Source organism: Pimephales promelas, chromosome 2 (genome assembly GCF_988280905.1).
Source record: "Pimephales promelas chromosome 2, fPimPro1.hap1.1, whole genome shotgun sequence".
Lineage (NCBI taxonomy): Eukaryota > Metazoa > Chordata > Actinopteri > Cypriniformes > Leuciscidae > Pimephales > Pimephales promelas.
In genome coordinates, this window is record NC_142770.1 from 9,776,768 (window position 1) to 9,790,350 (window position 13,583).

At 36.3% G+C, this 13,583-nt stretch overlaps 2 protein-coding genes across 2 annotated transcripts; both read left to right on the forward strand.

Annotated features, from left to right (window-relative positions):
- Positions 1 to 870: 870 nt before the first annotated feature.
- On the forward strand, positions 871 to 5,823 carry sult3st3 (sulfotransferase family 3, cytosolic sulfotransferase 3). Its single transcript, XM_039682289.2, has 6 exons — positions 871 to 1,155; positions 1,276 to 1,478; positions 1,557 to 1,683; positions 2,095 to 2,189; positions 2,317 to 2,497; positions 2,853 to 5,823. The coding sequence occupies exons 1-6, from the start codon at positions 990 to 992 to the stop codon at positions 2,978 to 2,980; spliced, it is 900 nt and encodes a 299-aa protein (XP_039538223.2). The 5' UTR covers positions 871 to 989; the 3' UTR covers positions 2,981 to 5,823.
- Positions 5,824 to 6,001: 178 nt separating this feature from the next.
- On the forward strand, positions 6,002 to 8,692 carry rrp36 (ribosomal RNA processing 36). The gene is made up of 8 exons (XM_039682288.2): positions 6,002 to 6,203; positions 6,463 to 6,855; positions 6,956 to 7,091; positions 7,504 to 7,570; positions 7,652 to 7,756; positions 7,842 to 7,916; positions 8,028 to 8,145; positions 8,349 to 8,692. The coding sequence occupies exons 2-8, from the start codon at positions 6,516 to 6,518 to the stop codon at positions 8,480 to 8,482; spliced, it is 975 nt and encodes a 324-aa protein (XP_039538222.2). The 5' UTR covers positions 6,002 to 6,203; positions 6,463 to 6,515; the 3' UTR covers positions 8,483 to 8,692.
- The last annotated feature ends 4,891 nt before the right edge of the window (positions 8,693 to 13,583 follow it).

A 13,583-nucleotide genomic window follows, 5' to 3' on the forward strand; every position in this document is an offset into this window, starting at 1 on the left:
GCCAATGTTGATTTGGCACAGCAAGAACATTTTGTGTTATGTTTAGTTTTGTTTGTAATAAACTGCACTTGGGTTCTGTCACAATAAAAGGAAGACATAATGTGACTAGATGTCACCATATCAAAACAGATAACTAATGGAGGTTGAAAAGTACACTATTATTATTATGTAAAATATTGAAATATTGAATTTGCAGTAATTTTCAGCCAATTTGATATTTAATAAATATGATCATATTTACGTTTTTTTCCACGCTTTTATGTTGTAAATGTAAACATAATACTGGCAGTAATAGCCTATTAAAGGTTGGTTGAATGCAAATGCTGAACTAAATTTACCAAAACATAAAACCTTGAAAGTTGTTATTTTCATGTGTTTGTTTAATCAGTTTCCAAAATGTATTCAATGAATTTACAAAGCTATCGTATTTAATGTATTAAAAAAAACATGTCTCCGAATACAATTATTTTGGCAGAAATATAATTAGCCCGAGGAAAGATCGCTGCGCAGTTACACTACGCGAACTCACTCGAGACCCACAGAGAAGGAAATGAAAAGTTGAATAAAGTCGTTACTATTGTTTGTTTTTTGCGCAAACAAAATTTTCTCATCGCTTAAAAAAAAACTTGTAGTCACCCGGACTATTTTAACGATGTCTTTAATAACTTTTCTGGGCCGGCAAGTTTCAATTCCTTAGAAGCCTATGGAGGAGTGAGCTCTCAGATTTAATGAAAAATATCTTCATTTGGGTTCCGAAAATGAACAAAAGTCTGAAAGTGTTGGAACAACATGAAGGTGAGTAATGGTTTTGGGTGAACTATCCCTTTAAAGCACAGTGTCCAAAGGTTGGCCATGAACTCCATAAATAATCCTTTGACCATCGTGTAACAGCAAAGATAACCTTTTTTGTCAATGAAGTCTGGGCCTGCACGGATATATTTGAACAATTTTCCTTCGTCATTTACAATCTATTTGGCTCAGCAAAAACTATGGCTCAGCAGGATTACAAAGAGATTAGTGACAAACTGATTACGTACAAAAACACTGTCTTGTCTTTGGAAAAAGAACACGATGTTACTCCAGAGTACATTGACAGTTTAGAGCATTTCGAAACCAAGCATGATGATCTCTTTCTTGTTACCTTCCCGAAATCAGGTAAGTGTAGACAAAATAATAATAATAAAAAGCCAAAGAGTAGACTACTTTTTTTAGCACGTACATTTCTAAATATGACAGAAAAGTTTCATGTTGGCCTATTAAATGCTTGATTCTCAGGTACGGTGTGGACCCAACGGATCATTACTTTAATATACGAGGAAGATTTCCCGGACAAAGCCAAACAAAGCACTTACGAGCAGATGCCCTGGATAGAGTATCGTTTGAAGGGGGAAAATTACAGCATTCGTCCATCTCCGAGACTCTTCTGTTCCCATTTACTCCAGCCTCTGATGCCCAAAGCGCTGCAAACAAAAGGAAAGGTATGTATGCGTTCATCAATCGATTAATAAACAGCATTGACGTCATGCACAGTTTTAAATATAACTCTTTGATGTCAGATCATCTACGTCATGAGAAACCCTAAAGACGTCATGGTGTCATATTTCCATTTTTCCAACAACATGACAAACTTGGATTCTACCGAGAGCATGGGCGAAATGCTGGAAAAATTCTTCACAGGATGCAGTAAGAGCCACAACTATCATGACAAATACATAATTTACACAACAGATACTTGCTACTATATATTTATAAAAAAAATATAATGTGTTTATGTATTTATTTTATGTGTGTGTGTAGTAGGATAAATGTATGTATGTTTATATATCCCGTTCTCATCCCAAGGCGTCATTTACTGACGCATTTGACAATATGTCTACATCCAACGCACATGGCACCCTTTAGCGTTAATGTGAGACGCAGATATATATGGGCCATAAGGCGCCTCCTAGTGGTCTAACCCTTATGCTACCCCAGACCTACCCATAACCGAAGCGTGTTATATTGACGGTAAAGGGTGCCATGTGCGTTGGATGTATATAACCAGATCTTGAACATTCTACAAAGTTTGACACTAATGTTGTGCCTGGTTTGTAGTGATTGGTGGCTGCTGGTTTGACCATGTTAAAGGATGGATTACAAATAAAGACAAATACAACATCCTGATCCTTACTTATGAAGAAATGATCAAGGTGAGACTGGTTCAGTTTATGATCTTATCATCTTTCCATCAAGTGTTATTATTTCTTTTCTAATGTTGTGGTCGATGGCTACTGGTATCTGTAGACTGACCAATGACATGAACCAACCTTTTAACAGAACCTCAGGTCTGTCGTTGTGAAAATCTGTGAGTTTGTGGGGAAGAATCTGTCTGACGCAGCGATTAATAAAGTGGTGGAGACTGCCACGTTCAAACACATGAAGCAAGACCCCTTGGCCAACTATGAATCCGTTGCTCAGGAAGTCATGAAAGAAAGCAAAGGAGTTTTTTTGCGCAAAGGTCAGAAAAAACTGAAAAAAATCAAGAGTTGGTAATTGAAGCACTGTAAAATTATTCTTCAAGATAAGATGTGAACAGAGACTTTGTCACTTTCATGATCCCAGCTAACAGGGAACGTTTTCAGAACTTGGGCTAACTTTATGACAAGTTTCTCAGAAAGTTATGAACAAACTTTCTTTCTTTCTTTGATGATAGAATGTTCCATCAAAATGTTCTCAAAACATTATGTTCAAGGGGTCACAGTAGACTTTTGAGATTATTCATTATTTAAAAGTTAATTATTAAATGTGATAAGTGACACATCAGCGGTGGTGGAAAAGGCATGTATTAATGTTTTGGACCTGCCGTGTTACAGGAACAGTTGGGGACTGGAGGAACTCTCTAACAGTGGCTCAGAATGAATGTTTCGACCGCGTCTACCAAGAAAGAATGAAGGACTTACCTCTGAACATGGTCTGGGACATGTCAGAATTACATGGCTGAAAACTCAAGACATCCATTTTGAAAACTAATACAGATATAATGCTATCACAATAACAAAAGGGAAGGCATAATATATATATATATATATATATACATATATATATATATATATATATATATATATCACTGATTCTTGAAACTTTGGCAAAAACATGTCCCACTAAAAAAAGTGCTAATTTTGTTGGAAATTAATAACATTTTCATGAATGAAAAGAATCAAGTTTATAATCAGGGGGTCCTTTGCACATATGTAAGGTTTTTTTGTAGGTTTATTTTTCATTTTGATTATTTTAATGATTATATGCTGGCCCATTGCCTACAAAATCAGCTGTCCTCGGATAGGAGATAATCATTTCAACTTGATTAAAAAAACAAAAAGGAATAATTGAATTGAATAATATATTTACCACACAAAAGAGTACATTGTAATATGTATTAAAAACTACAAACAGTGAGTTTTGAACAATATTTACTATTATTTTGTGGTTGTTCAAAATGTGTCCCACATATTCGTCACCACCGTCAGATATTTATAAAAAGCAATAAAATCAGGCAACTACAAGGTCAACTACATTCCTCCATAGCCCTTTTTCAAACCTTCAGCTTTACAGCATGCTTCAAGATCACTCAAGCTCCCGTAATTTTGCTATTTTCTGACGGTGGTGACAAAACCCCCCAAATGGTCTATAACAGAGGCTAGAATATAATTGTTGATCACAATAAATACCAATATATTATCTGTAATGTTCCAGTCACCTCTTTAATATTTTTATTTATTTAATTCCCCCTATATTTCTTCCATACAGGCTTACACTGCATGCTACTATTAGCGCGAGTGAGAGTGAGGATGTTTCCTGATATCCTCACGGCTGTGGTTCAGCTGCAGGAATACAGCAGTTCTAATCTGAACACGTTTGATGCGATTAAATTGTGTTTCATGACGTTCATTTAGATTTTTGCCCACACTAAAAATTTGTTAAAGCCTAGCATGGATAGGAGCAGCAATAACCCCCTTGGGGTAAACAGAACAGAACCAACATGAATGTTTTGCAGATTATTTCAAAATTTAAAGTACAATATAATTCGAGAATTTATTCAGATTCTTGGGGAATCAGAATGTGAAGTCCTGACTGACGAGTGGAGCTGGGGAGGGAGGAGGGTAATGAGCTCCTGAGAAACGTGATAGCTGCTGATAATACTGAAGGAGCTTATATATGTGTACAGTGATAGGCGTCATATTCCTATAGGGGGAGGTTGATCAGCTAATAGTCGGCTGATGCGAGCTTGACTAACGTGACCTGCCAGAACTAACGCTACGCTTGATATTTAGACAGATTTTTTGAACAATTTTTGAGAGAAATAGGCTTTTTGTGTACATGGAAAAAGTCCTAGATCTTTGAGTTCAACTCATGAAAAATGGGGGCAAAAACAAGTGTTGCATTTATAATTTTACTCAGTGTACATATTTATGAATTATACCATCAGCCTATCGTCCAATAGGGGATAAGGTGTGCCTTCCCTCTCTCTCTCAATTCACTATTATGCCATGTTCATTTGGCTTATGTCATTTGGGATGCACATAGTGCAGCTACTGCCTACCTACACAGCACATAGTATGCACTATCCATTCCAGGCTATGCATCTCCAATGACTAAAGCCAAATGAAAATGGCATGACATCATTTAAACAAATCTAACATTCGCTGTAATTACCCCCAATTTCATAGTCATTACACTCAACTTTGACTTTATGTATTTTAGAAAGTTATGGCTAGGCAGCAGCTATCTGTAGAGGAGAGAAGGAGAAGAAACAGGGAATACCAAAAAAAGCTGAGAGAGAAAATACACAGTGAGGCAGAGTTAAATAAAAGGAAAAAAAATGTTTATCACAGTGCTCAGGATTGTTATTTTTTGGACCAAAGAGTTAAATGAAGTTGTTAAGCAAGAATTGATTGACTTGAGTGGTATACATTGTGGAATTGTATGTTGTAAAGAGGCCACAGTCACCGCCGTCAGATTAATGTCACCACCGTCAGTTCTAAAGTCACCACCGTCAGAGGGAGTTTTATTTGTTTTAAATGAATATACTTGAAATATGATTCTTCAGTGCTGTTGAGTTATTAAAGTAATAGTCTCTTTTAATACAAAAATATGTTTGTTAAATAAAACAACATTAATTTTTCTATTTAGGCTTAAAGTAAATGTTGTATGATGTTATATCTTTTAAAGGAGCACACGCAAAACAGTATAAAAAATGAACAAAAGTGAATATTCAACATTTAACAGCATATATGTGTACCAAGAATGCCAGATAATGATTTAAAAACTCTAAATACATATTAGACCAAACAAATAAAAAATAATTTGCTATTTATTTTGTCTGACGGTGTTGACAAAAACAAAGTGATAACTGGAGAAAAGCCTATTTTATGAAAAAAATACAAAATGAGGAGGTTGCACCGGTGCATTGCTGAACAGCCAAGTAAAGACCTTGCTTTATAATGATATACCTTCAGATTTTGTAATTTAACTAACTTTTTATTTTCAAAATTAAAACCTGTTTTATCCAAATTCCCAAGAATCACTGATATATATATATATGTATGTCACTATATCAAAACAAATAACTGATGGAGGTTGGAGAGTGTGAACATTATTATTAACATTATGTAAAATATGGAAACAATTTAAATTCATATTCGCCCAGTTTGATATTTAGCCTAATAAATATGATCATATTTAGGCTTTTATGTTGTAAACATAAACATAATCCTGGCAGTTGTATCCTATTAAATATTGGTGAATGTAAATGTCAAAATAAAGGGCTATTACCGAAACATAAAACCTTGAAGTCATTATTTTATGTTTGTGTCATCCTTTTCCAGAATAGTGTGATTGAATTTACAAAGCTATTGTATTAAATCTTCAAGATACATAATATTAATGTTTACATGTCTCCAAGTACATTTATTTTAACCGAATTATAATTAGCCTAAGGACTTTTATTTTGATAGACGTTTTGTGACGCGCATGCTCAGTTCTCAAACTTCCACGTGCGTGTGGAACTAGCTTTTTCCGCAAATATTAGTCTTCACTTGGTGTTATTATATACGTTTTTACATATTATGCCAGTTATCTGGCAACACTGCATTTGTAATGAACCTGTCATGTTAATATTTTCCTCCTTTTATCGGCATATTTGACTGCTGTACACCGAGGCACAAGTAAGTGGATGAAAAACAACACAGTAAGCAAAAGTATTTCGGAGAGAAAAGTAATAAACGAATCTAAGTTTTCATATATCTCTAATTATTTGTGAACGACGATATGACATATTCATATTGTCATGTACAAGACATGTACACTGTCTTTTAATAAGGTTAATGGCTTTGTGCATGGTTAGCATTCATTATACAGTATTTAACATAATAAATTGTAAAGTTTTGCATTGACATCTTTTTGTTCAATGCATCATTTCCACAGCTTATAAACAAGCGAAGTAAAATCAGGTTAAAAAGGACAAGAACCTAAGTAAAATGCCTAAATCAGTAAAGAAACTTACCAAAATGGAAAATCACAGTTCTGATGATGAAGAGGACGCTTTAGAGATGGAGAGAAACTTTGCTTTACTCAGTAAAAGGAGCACGATGCAAGCTTCAGCTGAGAATGAAGAGAAAATTAGAGATGAAGAGGATGATGAAGCACCTGAAGAGGATGAAGATGGATCTGCAGAGGTTGGAGACAATGGCATTGATGATGAAGGTGACTCAGGGAGTGATGAAGGTGACACAGAGAGTGAAGATGATGAGTCCGTTAGTGACCATGAAGATGGAGGCAGCAAGGCACAAACACAGAGGAAGGGCAGCTTTAAAAGTGGTAGGAAGAAGCAACAATTTTGTCATTTAAATGATTATATGCTGACCCTGGTTAAAAGAGCCATATTTACATTTACACTCATATCTTTTTGTTTGTACAGAATTATCAACCATGTCATTTGAGGAAATCTTAAAGCTACAGAATAAAGTCGGAACAAAAGTGTACAATAAAATCGCTTATGGTGACACAAAGCAGCAGCAAAAAAACGAGCCCATGAAACGGCTAAATAAACACAGGTACCCGCAGTAGTATTTATTCATATTTTGAATTATCTTTTATTTGTATATTGTTAAAAAAAAAATTATATATATATATATATTCAAATGTTATTTTTTGTAGTTTTACTACTTCAACTTATAGTAGCCAAGGGAGCATTTCTAATTTCCATTTGTTTTTTTTAAGTTTAATTTTTAATGTTATTTCGGCTTTATTTTAATTAACGAAAATCATATATAGTTAACAATAACAACAGTGACCTGTTAAACAAGGCCTTTTCTTTTTTTAAATCAAAGTTTAACCACATTTGATCATTGTTTATATTGATGCATCTCACTAAAAATAATCAAAGAATTGTTTATGTGAGGTAAAGTTATTTTGTCTGTCAGTTTGTGTATGTTTTGTCTAATCACTGTGTGTTTTCGTCTTCAGACCTCAAGAGATTTCTGCAAAGAAACATGTGCCTTTCCTCAGAAAAGTGGTTCCTGTCAAGAAAAGGGTACATTTTTTACGAGTTTATTAAATGAATGGTTGCTCATACATATTAAATCATAGATTCAATTTTTCGCTTTGTAAACAGATTTCAAGAGACCCTCGTTTTGATGACCTCTCAGGGGAATTCAAGCCTGAAATTTTTAATCAGACGCACAAATTCATTAATGATCTTCGAGAAAAGGAAGCACAGGTTTGTGAAAATGTAAAATGCCTTATTGATTCCTGTTTGTTTTCATTACGTGCATCACATTTATGTCCACTGCTATTTGTTTCAGTTAGTGAAGATGAATCTCAAAAAAGCCAAATCAAAAACTAAAAAGGGAGAGCTGAAAGCCTTGCTTAAGAGAATGGTACGTTTGAAATATATTTAAATGCATTTAAGAACAGCTACATACAGCTGTGTTAAGCTTAATATTGCTGCTTATTTTGTGCTTTATATCTAATCTGTGTGTTTACAACAGGAAAACCAACAGAGGGAACGTCAAAGGCAAGAGCAGGATAGACAAAAGGAACTTGAGTTCAAGCGGAAACAGAGAGAGTTGGTTGGCCAAGGACACAAACCCTTCTACCTGAAGAAATGTGAGTCTTTTCATCATGTTCCTTGATTGTTTATTATAGTACTGATTATTTTGGAGAAGATTTGATAGTGGAATGCCACACTATTCCTACTCCGGTTTCGCCAGTGTTCGCAATTGTGCGTCATTTAACAAAGAACCATCAAATAACCTATATAATGTGCTATTTTTTATTTTATTTAAAACTTCTTTAAAACCTCTCTACAGCTGACATGAAGAAGCTGGAATTGGCAGAGAAATACAGCGAGCTGAAAAGGAGTGGAAAATTGGAGAACTTCTTGAGCAAGAAGAGGAAGCGCAATGCCACCAAGGATCGCAAAAAATTACCCAATATGCGCTAAATATTACTCATCTGTTGATTATTTGTCTTGGTGCGAGATGATGCAGGAGGACATCAGCTGAGGAGTTATTTTTGCTGGACTGTGATGTTTAAATTTGATTAAAATGCATATTGTTAATAGGTGTGACAGAGATGGTTTTCCTAAATATCCATTGTCATCTGTTCTTTAATTTAATGTAATGTTTTCTTAAAATAAAATCCATGTATTGTCGGACAGCTCTTCTAATTCACCACTAGATGGAGCTACTGATTCTTAAATGATCTCTGCATAATCCTTTTTTTTTTGTCTCAGAAATGCTCAGAAGTGAATATGCTGTCACTGTAACTGTCACTGAATGATGTTAATCCAATTTTGTGACCTTAAGGGCATTAGACATAAACCTGTTTCATACAGACATACGTCAAAAGGATGAGTCAGCTCGCATTCGCATCTGCCTTCTCAAAATCCAGAAATATTTTTCTTTCGTCTAGATCATGACCCATTTAAGCACGGTCTGTCTTGGGCAAGGTTGTTTGTAGCAAATCCACAGGGGCGTATCTTGAAATTGCTGTTTTAAGACGGAAGGAGCAAGGAGTACCTTGCTTGAGAGATCCCAATTTTCAACAGCGTCAGTTTAAACCCTTAGTTTCCAGTTTCTCCACTTTATTCGTCGTTGCAAGGGTTTCCTAAACCTTGCAATCCTGGCACAAACACCCCTTGGTAATTAAAGCCTCGCAAGGGTAAAGGCCTCAATTTATCATTTCATTACATTCTTGTGTTAAGGATGGGACTACTGTGGCTATACATCTTCTTAACCTGCTGGGCCATGCGCTAGAATCCATTGCATCCCTTAAGGGGGTGGAATTAATGCTGCCTGCAAATTTAAAGAGGGGCTTGATTTTAAAGCAGGACACTCCAGCTAAGAACTTTGTGTTTGAAACCATCCTTGCTTGAATACCGAACGGAGGATTAGCGGACTTCTTTAACCTTGAGTTTTATGTCAGACTCATTCCCTTGCAGTTAATTCCTTTCTTTGGGTCACCCGAGGCTTTTAGAAATGTTGTTTCCAGAATCTAAAGCACACAAACCCTTCCCTTTCATCCTAAATCTGTCTCGTGAATGATGCAGTTGAATTTTCTGGTATTGATGAGAAAATCCGGGGCATTCACCAAGCAGAACATTTGACAGCATTTGTCAAACGCTCTTTGGCCATTGGGCCACCCAAAGGAGTGATTGCTGAAATGCAAGCAGAGATCGTGGAATGCTAAACTGCGAACCATCACTCTTAATCTGCGAGTTAGGATATTGGTACGCCTTCATATGCAGGAAAGTAACCCAAGGCAACCCGAGACTCCTTTTTGAAATTCGCAATAGGCACAGAGGACAGATTTGCATTTTATTACCAACTTGTCATCTCGTTGGTTGATGTCTTCATATTTATGGATATAACAGTGGAATGCGGGAGGAAAGGGATTGGAAAATGAAACGGGCCAGCCACACAGCAGCAAAAGAAAAGGACATTGACATGTACTATGCTCACCATGATTTTTCCAAGACGTGCTCCCAGATCAACTCTAGTTGGTCCTACAATATCATTCATATAAAAAAAATAGTCATAAACCTATCCTAATCCACAACCAAGATTGGTGTCCTGAAACCCTGATCTTATTACTTTACCCTAAATTCTAATTGGTTGATGGAACAACAAGGATCCTTACTTTCGAGCGATTTTTCACAAGCGATTATTATCTAAATAAAATGGGCTCGCTGGACAATTTCTCTTCCTGATAAAGTCAGGAAGCCTTTTAAATAGTACAACATAATGTGTGACATAAGTGTAAATGATGCATGAATGGTGTATAAATTATACTTTATCTGTGTATTTATGGTGCGTTTCAGTCACGTCGGAATAGTTGATCGCACATGAACTCCACCACAAATGAAAAACTCCTTTAAGAGTTGTTGAGGACATGGGCTTTTTATTTTCATTTAGATTAAAACTAGCTAAATTGTAGGCCTATGTTCAATTGTGAATTCATAAACTGAATAAAAATACATCCAATGTGCATTCTTTATTCATCATTTCAAGAAGAGTCTTGCTGTTTTTTTTTGTTTGTTTTTTTTGAAAAGGTTGTGCTCCAACCAGAATATGATCGTACGTTGTAATTATAGGTATGTTTAACAATCCCCTGTCACACAGATCCACAAAAATGATTGTTACCTGGCCAGTAGTTGGTAATGTCACTTTGTAAAAAGTAAAGTCTCCAATAGACTCAATACGCATCATTCTTTTCTCAAATTTGTGTTTTTGAAATTTACACCGAGGCAATAATGGTATTGTTTTCAAAAAACAGTTTTCAGGCCCCTTAAAAGGTTTTCCGTTTTTCGTTGAAAATAGTGTTGTGTAACGGACCCCTTTGGCTTCCCAACTCGTAGAATGTGAACTTTCCAGAAAGACTTGAATTAACCATAATTTTTTCTAGGAGAAGGAGATGATGGGAAATGTAATTTAGTCATTGTCGCGTTTTCAGACAAGCCAACGCTATCTCACGACAATTCGAACGATGATTAAAAAATGGCTAATTTATACGACCTCACTCATACTAATTCGTACGATTTGTCTAAACCCACGTGATGGGTAGGTTTAGGGGCGGGGTCAGGGGTAGATAATTCGTGCCAATTTGTAAAATATGTACGATTTAGCAAAAATCATACTAATTCGTACGAGTGAGGTCGTACGAATTGTTACGAATTAGCCACCTCATAAAATTTGTCCGAATTGCCGTGAGATCGGGTTGGACAAGCCACTTTTTTTTTCACCAACGTTACATAAAACAAGTAAACCAAATTTGTACAGTCAACATTTGCATTAGCCTACTATATCTTATCCAATTCGTTTCAGCCACAAACTGTTAAAGTCCCCGTGAAATCAAAATTGAACCTATTTACTTTGTTAGCGCATATTACTAGTCTTGTGGTGAACAATTAATCCGTGCAAGTGAATATATACTAAAAAAATGTTTTACCTTAGTAATCTTTAATCAAAATCTGAAAAGTTACTTCCGGTCTGGAACGGTTTCTTTTTCTGATGACGTAGGTTTCACAGTTTGGGTGGGGAAACGCTTAACCACTCCCCTCAAACCGTTAGTTTGCTATGAGCGAGAGATGGAGAGGAGGAGCGCTAAAACCCTGCCCTCTGTTCAATATTCCGTTTCACTTGGAAATACGTCACAGCACTGGAGAAAAATCGTTTGCAACTTCCGGTTCACAGGGACTTCAATGCTATGATAAAGGCCACTGGTAAAAATGCTCAAATTGAATATTGAGGATGATTCCAATGTGACTTCAAACTTCATCAAGTAGACGATCTTTTTAACAACCTTACAATAAAAAGAGCGTATTCTTTTTTTTTAAGCTCTCCCCATAAAGATTTTTTAAGATAGAGTGGTTTGGCTTGCCAAGAACCAACAATCCATTTCGAGGGTGGCCTGCTGGGAAATCTAGCGCTAAATGAGGAGGGGGCTGTGTGCCTTTACAGACGCCGAATCCGCGACACCTTCGCCTCGTCCCCTGACACATTACGACGGTCCTGTCCGTAATGTCATTACCCGGTTGAGTGTTGAGAAGCAAACTGCCGTCTGGATTGAATTACCGCGCCCCGCCGTTTCTCTCGCCCGTCAGATTATCCGTTTGATGACCGTCGGCAGGAAAGTGGATTTTCAAGATGCTGCCCTGAGTCTCGTCTGCTTTCCAAGGCTAAAGATATGTTTATGACCATGGGTGTTCGGATTTTACAAATGAGGTGGTGAAAGGGAATACAAGGATACGTTTAGGGATGCAACTTGGTGCAAAAATGAGATTAACATTGTGTTAGGTTAGCTTTAATTGCATAGGTAATCTGGCATTTGAGTTAGGATTCCTTGAATATAAAAAGGTTATTTCAAGCTCAAACACTTGAAGGTTAAATCGCATTTGGTTTAATCAACCCAATGCCATTTGCAGTGGACTCACAAAGGTCTGAATTTGCATTGCTCCTTAGACAAGAGTGTGAAACACAAGACAAAAGAAATGAAATATTTAAGCTTTGCAACACAAAAAGCACATACATATAAATACATTAGATGCAATCTGAAATCTTTCCTTATAAAGTCCTATAAATTCATGGTACAGACTTTCCTGATATTTCTTGTGTTTAGATATCCAAAAGAGGCAGAGAACAAGTAGCCTAAACAACTCATTTATTAAACCCTTAAATGCACGAATGTTTCCCCAATCTCATTATTACATATTCAGGTCTTTAGCAACCCAGGTTTATATCTAACACGGATGGATCTCAACCTGTTGCGATGCTATAAAACTGTCCTGATATTAGAGTAACTATAACAGACTAAAATAAAGCATATTTTGTTACCTTTTGAAGCTTGGAAGGGTTCAGTTTGAGCAGTTTTATACTGTCATCACAGTCCTCATCAGAGCTCATTCCAGTACATTCAGGATCTGGCTCATATTCCAACGCATTCTCATCCTTTAGCGTCATAGGTGACGCTAAATGACAAAATGGCGAAATACGCACATGGCACCCGTTATCGTTAATATAACATGCACTGTAATGGGTAGGTTTAGGTGTGGGGTAGGGTAGTCTCATATTAACGCTAAAGGATTTATGACGCCTTGGGTTCGCGTGTTATATTAACGATAAATTACACGTTATATTAACGATATATTAACGTTATCGTTAATATAACATGCGCTGTGATGGGTAGGTGTAGGTGTGGGGTAGGGTAGTCTCATATTAACGCTAAAGGATTTATGGCGCCTTGGGTTCCCAGATAGCAAACTGACATTGAATCAACGTAGAAACATGACATCGAAACAACGTTGATCTGACATTGTTTTGCTCATCGAATTAACGTTGAACCAACGTCAGACGCGTCATTCTTTCAAAACTAACGGAAAATCAACTTGAAATCAACGCGTTGTTTCAACGTTATGAAAGCAAACCAATTTTCGATTTTCATTTAGCTTTGAAGAATGCCGCGTCTGACGTTGGTTCAACGTTAATTCGATGAGCAAAATCAACGTTGTTTCAATGTCATGAGAGACGTCGTTTCCACGTTGATTC

Coding starts and splice junctions, on each gene's coding strand:
- sult3st3 (XM_039682289.2), top strand. CDS start 990: ATGGCTCAGCAGGATTACAAAGAGATTAGTGACAAACTGATTACGTAC. Junction 1,479..1,556: donor CGCTGCAAACAAAAGGAAAG/GTATGTATGCGT, acceptor CTTTGATGTCAG/ATCATCTACGTCATGAGAAA. Junction 2,498..2,852: donor AGGAGTTTTTTTGCGCAAAG/GTCAGAAAAAAC, acceptor GCCGTGTTACAG/GAACAGTTGGGGACTGGAGG.
- rrp36 (XM_039682288.2), top strand. CDS start 6,516: ATGCCTAAATCAGTAAAGAAACTTACCAAAATGGAAAATCACAGTTCT. Junction 7,571..7,651: donor TGGTTCCTGTCAAGAAAAGG/GTACATTTTTTA, acceptor CTTTGTAAACAG/ATTTCAAGAGACCCTCGTTT. Junction 7,917..8,027: donor AAGCCTTGCTTAAGAGAATG/GTACGTTTGAAA, acceptor TGTTTACAACAG/GAAAACCAACAGAGGGAACG.